General features: G+C 40.7%; 1 protein-coding gene across 1 annotated transcript in view; it reads right to left on the bottom strand.

The window, feature by feature from the left end:
- Positions 1-12,428, bottom strand: part of GRIN3A (glutamate ionotropic receptor NMDA type subunit 3A) — a 599,512-nt gene extending 587,084 nt beyond the window's left edge. Inside the window, exon 1 of the mRNA XM_077475268.1 lies at positions 11,090-12,428. Coding sequence (XP_077331394.1) covers positions 11,090-12,166 — 1,077 coding nt within the window. The 5' untranslated portion in view covers positions 12,167-12,428. The remainder of the gene's footprint in view (positions 1-11,089) is intronic.
- Positions 12,429-12,923: the final 495 nt, after the last annotated feature.

Below are 12,923 nucleotides of genomic sequence, written 5' to 3'. Positions count from 1 at the left end.
TCACTATACATATAAAAATCAATCAATCAGATAAAAGTAAAGCACTGATGTGTGTGAACACTGGTTTAGGTCAGTCTCCCATTTCCACCTCCACTAACACACAGACCTGATGCTGGCCCTGTCCATCACAGATTCCAATAAGCAAAAAATAATTCTGGTTGGCTGCACGTCCAGTAAAATCAACTTTATTTCAGAAAGTCCATAAAAACAAGTCCACAAACACAAATAGAGGGGGACAGCATTAGCAGCTTCACCAGCTTTAGCATAGCTATGACTAAGTGCTAAGATCCCTTTCACACTGGAGTCCTTTTTTAGACACTAAAGAGCTAAAAATAGCCACTGTAAAGCACCTGTAAAATGCCTCCCCTGCAGCTCCAGTGTGAAAGCTCGAGCGCTTTCACACTGGACTGGTGCGCTTGCAGGACTTTAGAAAAAGTCCTGCAAGCATCATCTTTGGTGCAGTGTAGGAGTGGTGTATATACCACTCCTGCACCACCCCTGCCCATCGCAGGTGCTTCGGCAGTGGAGCTTTTCGGGCACATTTAACCCTTTCTTCAGCCACTAGCGGGGGTTGAAAGTACCCTGCTAGCGGCCAAATAGTGCCGCTAAAACAACAGTAATAAAACTAGCGGCGCTTTACAGCTAATGCGGAGAGCTATCAGTGTGAAAGGAGTCTAAGGGAGCATGAAACTCGTTAGAAGGTAATGCTGTTAACCTCTGTGTTTTTGGACATGTTTTTATGGACTTGCTGAAATACAAACATGACACTACAAACATGACAATAGATATAAAACAAAACACAATAATGAATAATAATAATAATGATAATAATAATAATAATAATAATAAATAAGCCCTAAATAAAGTTCTAAATGTCACTCAAATAAAAGTCCCATACACAGTTTAATTTGAATCTATAAGCAATCTTGATCTGCCAAATAGCTCCACACTACAAAAATAAAAGCAAATATGAAACAGCAAATAATACAATAATGCAAATAAAAGTAAGTGCTGAATAACAGTCCCAAATGCCATACCTGTGAAATATTAAGTGACTTAGTGAAAAGGTCCCATAGTTCAATTGTATTAAAAATAAAATGCAAACTCTCAGACCATTTCTGCAATCCGGTAACAGGCTTGATACATGACTTTTCTCATAAATAAAGGGGTTGGCATTCACAAGTTGGCGTGATTTTAACCTCCCTGGCAGTGATCCCGAGTCTGGCTCGGGCTGGGATTTCAGTACCATAAGCAGTAACCCCGAGCCCGACTCGGGATCGCATCGCTGGATACAGGGAGACTTACTTACCTTGTCCCCTGTATCCAGCGATGTCCTCCGCGCTGTGTGATCGAGCTGTTCTCCACTGGATTCACACAGTGACAAGTGCCACCGAGCTCTGTTCCCTGCGACGTTACGGGGCACGGGAGCGGAGATCGGTGCCAAATTCAAAAAAGTAAAAATTCACAAAACACACACAGTACTGTAATCTTACAGATTACAGTACTGTATAAAAAAATTACACACCCCCTTTGTCCCTAGTGGTCTGTCCAGTGCCCTGCATGCACTTTTATATTATAAATACAGTTTTTTCTACCTGGAATTTGGAGATTGCCCATAGCAACCAAAAACTGTCCCTTTATGTCAAAAGTGATTTTAGACCAACTAGAAAACAGTGATAATAAATTATAATCACTTCGTCATCAAACACTCAAACACTAAATCTAATGACAGCGACAATTCTGCAAATGAGCAAATTTCAGTGTTTTTAGATTTGATTACATTATTGAATAATTTTTATTATTATTTATTATCATTATTTATTAAATGATAAACTTTATCATACCCGGGATGTCTACTAGACTCTGGTTTGAACAGATTTAAGAGAGTTATTCCTAAGAATTGCAGGCCTACAATATAAAACGCCAAATTTCCATGCAAAATAATTGTACTGCTTTCAGCACCTAAAATCAGAACTAATCATACCACCAGGGAGGTTAAGAAGTATGAAGTTCACTTGGATCTATGGAAATTGGAAATTCACCTATGGAATGGGACTATTATATTTTATTATTCACAAGATTGGTCAATGTATGGGTGATTTGCACATTATATATTTTTTTATCATTTTATTTTCAACATGGTTTTAATGATGATGCATGTGTTACAGAATAGATGTTGGTATTTAATTTGTGCTTATTAAGTATGGTATTGCAGGTTTTTTATGTTGGCTGCTTTATCCTTTTATATTTTTATGCGCAATACCCAATCAACCAGGCAGAATGGGATGATGCAATTCCTGTGAGTTTTTCAATCAGGCTTCAGGAAGTATGTAAATGACCCACACTTATAGCAAGGGTATTAATAAACTTTGGTGAAGGTAAACTATGCTTTTAAGCTCTCAGACAGGTTCACTCACCTGTCACAGTCATTATGATGAAATATCACTTTCATTTTTAGATTTTGGGTTGAAATTTCCATGCTGCAGAGAGTGGAAACATGTTGTATACAAACAAAGCAGAGTTTTAAAATCTAATGGGGGTCTCATATTTGAATTTACCAGGAAATATAAAAAAATAAAAATAACTTGTTTAATGTAATTGTTTATATATCACGTTTTCAATATCCAACCAAAAATGTAAAATTAGTTTTCAGAGAAATTACACTTTAAGTGAAATAATAATATACTAAGGCTTATATACAGTATCTCACAAAAGTGAGTACACACCTCACATTTTTGTAATTTTATTATATCTTTTCATGTGACAACACTGAATAAATTACACTTTGCTACAATGTAAAATAGTGAGTGTATAGCTTGTATAACAGTGTAAAAGAAATCTCTTTACATACACGTTAACCTTTTTGTGAAATACCCCTTAATTTCCATGCCATTTTGAGTTATCAGTGCTGTGATAGTTTAACTGACTTGTTCATGCAACACTGTACCCAAATTAATGTAATTTTCTTCAGCCACATAGAGCTCTTGTGGTTGTATTTTATAACCACTACGTTTTTTTTTTTTTACGTTGTGCTATATAAAGAGAAAATAACCAAAAATGGAGAATAAAAAACATTTTCATTTATTTTCTGTTATAAAGCATCAAATAAAAACAACACGGCAGAATTCAAGCCTTCTAAAGACCCTTTTTGGAAAGTAGATACCACGGGGTGATCTCATTTTCTGCTATATTTTTGAAAAACATGCTGGTATTGAGGAGGTTAAACTTTATGTGCGTGGTATTGAGCGTGGTAATGGTGCACTAGATACAGAGTATATAGGTCACAGAGGAAGATATAAAGGGGTTAATGTATAGGATAAAGTGGGAGAATAGATTTGGGGTGGGGGTTAATGTAAAGTAGAAAGGAGATGAAGAGTCAAAGTGATTGTAAAGTCTAGTTTAAAAATAAAACAAAAACAAACATGTTATACTTACCTGCCCTGTGAAGTGGTTTTGCACAGAACAGCCTGGATCCTAATGTTATCTGGTCTCTCTTTGGTGCTCCTTCCCCCTCCCTCCTATATAGTGCCCACAGCAATCAGCTTGCTATGGGGGCACCCAGGCCATGTCACAGCTCCCTGTGTCCATTCAGACACAGAGCTACAGCCGGGCCCCCCTCTCTTTCCTGATTGGTTGACTGATTTTGATTGACAGCCATGGGAGACAATGGCACCGCTGCTGTGTCTCAGCCAATCAGGAGGCGAGTCCCGGACAGCTAAAACACTCATGGACATCGCTGGAGAGAGAGGGGCATCAGGAAAGTATTAGGGAGTGCTGAGGGCTACACACAGAAGGCTTTTTATCTTAATGCATAGAATGCATTAAGATAAAAAAAAACTTCTGCCTTTACAACTCCTTTAAGATACAGGAAACACTGAGACAAGATGAATGTCAGATGTACAAGGGAGGAGGAGGTAAAGGGTTAAAAACAATTCCATAATCAAAACCCCTCTCCACAAATCTGATGTTCCATGATCTCCGTAACTAAATAATTATTCTAACTATATTATTATTCATTCATTTATTCGTTTCTCCTTTCTCCACTGTGAGAGGAATTGTGAGAGGAAAGGGCAAGTTTTCCAATGTAAACAGTTCATTGACAATTCAGATCACAGGCATTACCCTCAGACTTGAACAGGGTGCACTGGCTGCCCAGCATTATTTCCTGCAGTGACAAATGCACAGTGGTAGTGAAGTGGTTAATGTGAACTTGCACTTTTCCTGGAATAGGCAACATTCTCTGAATACCAGTCTACCTTAAAATACATACTAGACTCATACACTAAATTAGGTTGTGATATCAGGGGGACTTCATGCAAAATACAAGCAATAATTAATTTACTGAGGTCCTTCTAAGGCTTCTTTTACACGGGAAGATGGATCGGGTCCGCCTGTCAGCATTTTAGACGGATCTGATCTATTGCCCTCTGTGGAACAGTGGATGTAAATGGACATGTGTTTGTTTACACTCCCCAACATCAGATCTGATCCACTAAAAATAGATAGATGGGGGATACGTTCACCATCTCTCTTGTGAATTGGATGACAGTCAGATTTAAACGGATGGTCGGATGGTCTGTTTAAATCTGACCCCCCATAAGTCAGATGGTTATCCGCCTGCTTAGCGGGGATCAGAGGACACATCCTCCGCTGAGCAGGTGAATCTGCAGGCAGAATCTGCTTGTGTGAAAGAGCCCTACATTTCCATACTTGACTCTTTCGTTTTTTTCTTGTTTTCTTTTTGCAAGCAGTCCCTTTAAATGCATACTAACATGTCACATGTAGCATGGTATGTTATGGACTTTGTAGATCACTGCATTTTTTTTGTAGGTTTCCCTCTCAAAATCCAAACGCTCACCAAGGATATGGTCTGGTATGGATTTGGGGAGGGGAGGAGATCTACATACTGTAACTCTGCTGCACAGTGTAGTCCTTTCTGGCAGTGGAGAGGACCTGCTCTTTCTCTGCTGCAGTCTCAGTTTCAGGTATTCCCCACTCTGTGACTGACAGTTTAGGGAGAAGCACCACATTGATGAGCTGATCTCCCTGTCCTTCTGATCTCTCCTCCTATCAGCATTCTTTTTACACAACACCACAACTAATTGGCTCTTTTAATTGCCTCTCTCTGTGCTCAGCTGTACAGCGATGGCAAAAAGCTAATAAGTCAAATTCAAATACTTACACTACTTGCGTTTAAAAAGTCACTCAGACAATTATTATATAATTTGTTACATTACTATGAAGGGCCGCTGTTAGAAATCATGGGGCCCCATACAGCCTACCAGACGGGGCCCCATTGACCCCACCCACAACCCATCATGGCTCCGCCCACAACCCTGCTCCTCATTCCGCCCCTGCCTCCACGCTGTCAGGGTGTGGTGGGGGGGTGTCTGGAGGCAGGAGCTGGAACATGTAACATTTACAGCGCCCCACCAATCATAACTGCATCTGAATGGGAGAGATGTCAGTGTTTGGATATCTGTGCCCATTCAGTTTGTGTCTTCATACACCACCGACTTGTGTCCATTTACATCAGGCTACCTCTGATCTGTCACATTTAGGTCTGGAAAAATAGAAAAGGATATTCTTTTCCAATTTTTTTTTCCTACCTGAATGGACACGGAGGAAGGTGGATCTAAATGCACACAAGTCAGTTCATACCTGTAAACCTACATGGAGCTTTCAATCAGGTCTGCATGAAAAAGGACCTAATTGCAAAGCTTGGGTGAAAGGTTATGAAAGGGGAGTGGTTTGGGGGTGGTAAAAATGCAGCTTGGCTGTGTGTTTTTACTGTCCCTTCCCCCATCACATGTGTAAAAGTAGCATCTCACTATGTGCTCATGGTCATTACCCTTATGATGATCAGAGCACAGCAGGTGCTGTATGGCTCTGTCAGTGTAACATGACTGTGTGGTGCTGACTTTGTTATGGCTGTGCTGAGTTATAGTCTGTAACACACAGCACAGCCATATGTCAGGAAAGTCAGCACCCAACAGCCATGTTACACTGACAGAGCCATACAGCGCCTGCTGTGCCCTGATCATCATAATGATAACAACCATGAGCACACAGAGTCTGGGGACTGCACATTCTACAATAGTGTGACCTGTCAGTGTGTGTGTATGTGCAGGGGACTGCTAGCCTGTGCACCACTGCCTTTGTCCAGATTACTCCTGCTGCTCTGTCTGTCTCAGACGCCTCAGTGATAAGTCCCTCAAGCTGCAGCACTTACTGAATAAAGGGAGCTGTATAACAGCAATATTCATCCGCTGGAGAGGCACAGTGAGCAGGGAGAACTTTAGTTTGTGCAGGTATACTGAGAGCAGCATGCTGCACTGAATTGTATCCCTGCACTGAAAATGGAAAAAAAGTCCCTCTTCTGCTTTCACCTCCTGGGCCTCTCTGGTAACCTGATGGGGCCCAGGAAATGAATATATATTCCTTATATACCTTAGTAATCAAGTGGGTGCGGCTTAATATAGTTATTTAGCTTTTTTTTTTAGCTAGAAGTTAAAAGCTGCTTGGGCCCCCCTGATGGCCAGGCCCGGTACAACAGGGCTGGTTGTACTGCCCTATCAGCGGCCCTGTTAATATGTGTCTTTAATATACAGTATGTCTAGAATTCAGTTTTAAGGTTCTCAACAGAAGCACTGAGATTGTTCGCGTCTTAGTTCACAACTTCCACCCTTCCACCCTTTTAACAGCTTAGTTCACACTTCTTCCACCCTTACAGCATCTCTAATGAACAAAGCAAGTATTCTGGGAGGGGAAGGGAGGGGCAGATTGAACCGAGCTGCTGAAAGATAAGGACTTCAGTGTTTCTGCTGTGAATTTTGAGGATTCATTTTTTACAGTGCCTGCAGTTACAGAGATCAGTGAGGGGCTTGTATCAAAGTTTATTTACAGCTTGTTAGAATTATGTATATACTTGATTGCCCTAATTTAGCCTACAGTTAACCTTTAAACTGGTCATAAACAGGCAGATTAGGTCAGCACACACTCCATCTTAGATGCAGAAGGCTATTTAGCAATTGATTTGGCAATGCATCGTGCAGGGAACAATAAAAGTATTTATAAATGAACTGCATAATTATACCAATGTGCCTTTTTATACAAATGCATTATTCTGCATGCCTGGACATTTGATATCTGAACAGATAATGGCTGTCTTCAAATGTCAGGTTTAGTACATACGCGGTCCTGCAGGTGAACCAAAAGCAATATTTCTGATAATAGCTGATGTATGTATGGGAATGCCTGGAAAGCTAGAGAAGGAGTAAGGAGTGAGAGTGGTAAGAAGTGGTGGGAGACATCTAATAATCTGTGTAATAATGTGTAAAAGACATCTGATCTTAAGATCAATTTGGCTCTAAACATAAGGGTTGACTTGCTAAATAAATATAAATCTTTTTTTAAAGGAAATAAATATATATATATATATATATATATATATATATATATATATATATATATATATATATATATATATATATATATTCAATCATATCAATATAATATATTATATATGCATATCAATAACAAAAACACCTTCTGTGCCTTAAAATAATGATTCTAGAAATCCTACTAGTTGGCAAGAGCAATTAACTGTTACACACATTAATTAGAGTAGGATGGTACTGTACCATAACAAGAGAGATGATGAACTATAAAGACAGGGGGTTGTTTACATTTGTGACTTTTATGATCGAACATTACACAGAAATGATAGGAAGCACAATACATTCCCTGCTTTATGCTACTGGCACCTGTTTCTAGCCACTCTCCTTAAGCATTGTGCATCTGGTTTGTTGAGGAGACTGAAAGCACACGCTGTAGATAAAACTTAATTAGCCATCACCAGCCAGATGAAATCAATTCCTCCAGCATCGTATAAAACCCTTCTGGACAAGTGCTTGGAACAAGGATTTATCAGAGTCTTTTTGTAAACTTTCCTCTACAAAATATCACTATGCAGGCTGATAGAACAGAAAAGCTTTGGTTATTAAATAGTTCACAAAAAGGAAAATTTCAATTTGTAAAACCCGCTCACTTTTATTATTTGTGAATATTATTTGTGTGTCCATGTGTGTGTCTATACAGAAAGGTGTGGCCTAGCCTTAAGGATTAATAGCAACTGGACTACTTGCACTGGGGTTCAGCTCCTCAATTTAAGCACTTCTAAACAGGAGAAAGGGAAATCACGTGTTAATTTACCAATATTATAGATGTTATAATTGTTCAGTTATTGGCAGATGTGCTCTTTCTTTTAGGGTTTGCAGTGTTGAGATCTATTTACCCTCACCTCTCTCACCACAGCTTGGAACCACTACTCCTAGGGAAAGTGGGGTCTCAATTCCTCTGCTGCATTCCCTCCTACCCCTGCCCCCCCCCCCCCAAAAAAAAGAGAATATAAAAAGACAAATATAAGATAATAGATGATTTACCCAGCCAGTATTTATGTAAGGATTGAGATATATATTTTTGAGAAGAGGGGATCTGCAGAATATATATATATATATATATATATATATATATATATATATATATATATATATATATACAGAATACATATACATTTTTTTTTTTTGATGCACAGATTTTTGTTCAGGTTGCTTGCCAAGACAATTTGTGGAAATTTTGATGGGAGGTGGGCTTTTATCACTTATCATTTTCAAAAATATTTTTGCCATACAATAATAATATTTATGATATTTATTCACGATAATATAGTTATTGATGAAATGATATAAATGTTACCAGAAAGTTATAGTTAATCATTTACCACTCTAGTCTCTGCCCCAAGACAAGTATGTAGATAACTTTTAGCTTTTCCGCAAACTTCCTGAGATGCATGCTCTTTTAGGATCAGAGACTCAGACAGTACTAAAGCAAAACAGCCAAGCAATGACATTTTCAGAAAGCAATCTTAGCTTTCATACTCCCATAGCACGAGATGTACTTTAAGGATCACCACACACATTACAATCTGACTGTACAATTTCTGTACCATAACTATATAACAGGAGGATCTACCTAAGCTTTTTGATCAATAAGGCAGGCCCTTGCATTATACAGTTGGTGGAACTAAAAGAGAATGCATAGTCAGATTGTGATGTGCGTGTGAGATTAATGCCATACATTATACATTCTGATCATACAATTTTATTTGATTTACCAAACTATGTAATATGAAGACAAACCTTAACAATTGAGTCATTTAGTCTTAAATCAAGCAAGCCCCTGGAATGATAGATGTTAAGCTCACCACAAATTCTGTTAGATCTGCCAACAACAGGGCCTGTCTGATCACCTTATACAGACTGATTAGATAATTTAGCAAGGTCCTCATATTACATCATTTTGGCAAATATAATGTTAATTGTACAAAGATTGCACAGTCCAATTGTAACTTGTATTCCCCTACAGGAGATTGCACATCAGATTGTACAGTGTATGGTCACCTTAAAGGTCAGTGTGTATTTTTTGGAAGCAATACATACAATTTTGAGTAGTGCTAACTGTACACACATGCAAAAAAAATGTAATTGTGTGGAAAAATTGTGGGCTGAAATGTCTCCCACATTAAGGGCTCATTGACATTTGAGGCAGCCCTTGCCACCCCATGAAAAACGATCCATAGTGCATCACATTTCAGAGGGTGGCTGACAGGTGGCATGGAGGTGATATGTCACCTCGTTGCCTGTTTTAGCTTTAAAAAGCATGCGCTACTGTTCTAACAACTGTGAGAACTGCACATATTTGCAGAGTGGTTGCGACACAACTCCATGCACATGAAGGGGTCACATTTGTCAGTGGTACTGCTTGCTAAACATGACAGGGAGCACAATTTTTGCAACAGCATTTTTGTACAATGTGTTCACCAGGCATGCTATGGTAAGACGGTTGATCAGGGGGATGTTAAAGGGGGTGGTAAGGGGGCAGTAAATCTGTTACTCAATCGCCTCCCCCACCTGCAAGTGTGAATTAGCCCTTAAAGTGATTTTCAAGACATCTCAGATACAGAAAACTGACAAAAAAAGTATATTACGATTACATTTACAAATATGTATTTCTCTTTTAAAGTATGTATACTTTTTTTATTTATTTTTTTATAAAAGTTGCAAAATAAAGAACAGCGGGGTAGCAAAGACTTATTTTCAACACAGAGAGTAGACAAGAAATTCAGCAGAGAGAAGGTGTTCACCTAGCAGAAAGGGTGCAATTAGCGGCAGGTGACATGCCCAGTTAAAATCCAATTCGCTGTCCGTGGTGCTGAAAGCGGCTGGGGGTGTTCATTACACATAAAGGTGAAATCCCTATAGGAAAACCAGTGAAGCTGGAAGCACTGAGCTGCACTGGGAGCCATAGGACCCATACAAATGACAGACCTATACAAAAGCTAGTGCACTGTCCATGGTGCTTAATCTATTGATCTGGGAGCACATATGACCCATACAGACACCATCTCTAATGAAACCAGTGTGCTGTCCATGGCGCCGAAAGCCCTGATCTGGGAGAGCATAGGACACATACAGGTGACAGCAGTATACAGAAGGTAGTGCGCTGCCCATGGTGCTGAAAGCCCTGATCTGGGAGAGCATAGGACACATACAGGTGACAGCAGTATACAGAAGGTAGTGCGCTGCCCATGGTGCTGAAAGCCCTGATCTGGGAGAGCATAGGACACATACAGGTGACAGCAGTATACAGAAGGTAGTGCGCTGTCCATGGTGCTGAAAGCCCTGATCTGGGAGCACATAGGACACATACAGGTGACAGCCCTATACAGAACGTAGTGCGCTGTCCATGGTGCTGAAAGCCCTGATCTGACTGGGAGAGCATAGGACACATACAGGTGACAGCCCTATAAAGAACGTAGTGAGCGGTCCATGGTACTGAAAGCCCTGATCTGGGAGCACATAGGATACATACAGGTGGGATCCCCGTGTAGAAGCCAGTGTGGTGCTGAGAGCACTAATATTGTAGCACATATGACACACCTTAGAATATATTACCAAGGTCAAAGTTTTTAGAAAACGCACTTAAAAAGCGCCTCTGATTTAACATTTAAATCAAACAATTTGCTTACCTCTGATTTTCGGGTAAACTCACTTCTCACAATGCTAACAACAGGTATTTGTAAAGCGGATGATACAAACTCCAACTCCAGCATCTCCCCTTTATTTTGGGGAAAGGCAATGATAGCACTGACTCCTTGGACCACTACAGTATGACACACACTCTGCAGGAAGGATACGGGATCACTACTCCAAGAAGAACTGGATGAGGAGAAGGGGAAGATGGGCAGGTCCCCTAGCCCAGCTTCTATGGCCATCACCACTTCCAGTGACAGATTGTATGGCAGGAGCCCTGGCATCCGATTAAGGTTATCCACTGCCAAAAGCAGCGCTTCCCTTGGAAACAACAATTCATCTCCTCCTCTGTAGCCAATAATACTCCTTGGACCAGGGCTCGACTTTCTTTCCAAAGTCGGGCCAAGCAGTTCATGTTTGTCTCCTTCCCTTAACCTGCTGGAGCGCTCCGTCCCCTCCACCTCATCTGCATCTTGATCACGAACTGTGCCCGTCTTCTGCAGCCCGGTGTCATTTTCAGGCCAAGTTCTGCTGTATTGACTGGTGATGCCCCTTGTCCTCCAGGGCTGGAGCTGGACAGCCCCGATCCGTACAGTGTGCCCAATCCTCTTGAGGATCTGACAGGGCTGAGGGTGCGAAGAAGAACCAGGGACCCTGGCTAGGACCAGGGCACAAGGGATCAGCAGGCAGATCCTGCTTAGCACCAGGCACCACCAACTCAGCCTGCACATCCCTGGCAGGAGAGTCAAAGGAGGGGGAGAAGTAGCAGCTGTGGCTGTACAGTCAGCAGCGAAGTCCTGGGAGAGGGAAGGAAGCTTCCTCTGTAGACGTGTGATCACCAGCAGAGCGCACACAATCCCAGCAATAACCTCATTCTCTCCTCTACAAAACTTCTGCGCTTCTCTCTCACTGGACGCCCGTGTGGCTTCTAGCAAATAAATCAGCCTGGCCGGGGCAAGAAAGATCAGCCACTTCAAGGGCTCTCCTCTCACTCCACAGATCATCACATTGCAGCTCCTCAGACCTTCATCAGCTAACTTCTCCTCTCCAGCTTCGAGCTCCACATCCAGCATTCACATCTCCAATATATACAGCCAATGAAAATCCCAGGAGTTTTAGGGTGATCTGAATATTTTTTTTTTTCTTTAGAATAAGAATAAGACTATTCTTTATTTCCTATAAGCGAGTGCAATGCAATAGATTATCCATATAGGCGTTGCACATGTCTGAAGATTTTACTGCTAGTCTTAAATGGTCGCTTGGCTGCGCTAAAATACCACTGAAGGAGAGAAATAGCAGTAGGATCGGAGAACAGATCTATGGGATGTGTAGTCTGTGCTAGGTAGAAATGGCAGGTGATAGATCGCTCTGTGAACTACCCGCCCCACAATGCTGCTGTCACCACTCCGCCTCTCATCCTGCTGCAGTAATGAGACCAGTTTTCAAACAAATGAATGTGGCTGGATGTCGCCTTTAATATGCGGTGTGTACGAAAAGTAAACTGCTACTGTCCTTACATCGGTTTGTGATGTTATAACATGTGTGCGAGGAGGAACAAGTTCAATAACATCTGGCGGATTACCAAACCTGACTCATCTGACATCACCAAATGCCTGAGCGTCCTGATCACACAATATTGATTAAAATCTGGATTTGTCAGATTGACTACAGACTACGGAGGGATCTGCAAACAATAAATAGACATGCAACTGATTGAAGGCAAATGAGTAGTTCTGGAAACTTATTTTCTTTTATTTTTTATTCTCTTTTCTTTCTTTCTTTTTTTTTTATGGTAGCGTTTATACTAATTAGATATCAGAACACTAAAAA

This window comes from Lithobates pipiens, unplaced genomic scaffold (assembly GCF_037356315.1).
Source record: "Lithobates pipiens isolate NorthernLeopardFrog02 unplaced genomic scaffold, aLitPip1_a1.2 Scaffold_13, whole genome shotgun sequence".
NCBI lineage: Eukaryota > Metazoa > Chordata > Amphibia > Anura > Ranidae > Lithobates > Lithobates pipiens.
Note: the sequence above shows the minus strand (reverse complement) of the source record. Positions and strands in the feature narration are given on the sequence as shown.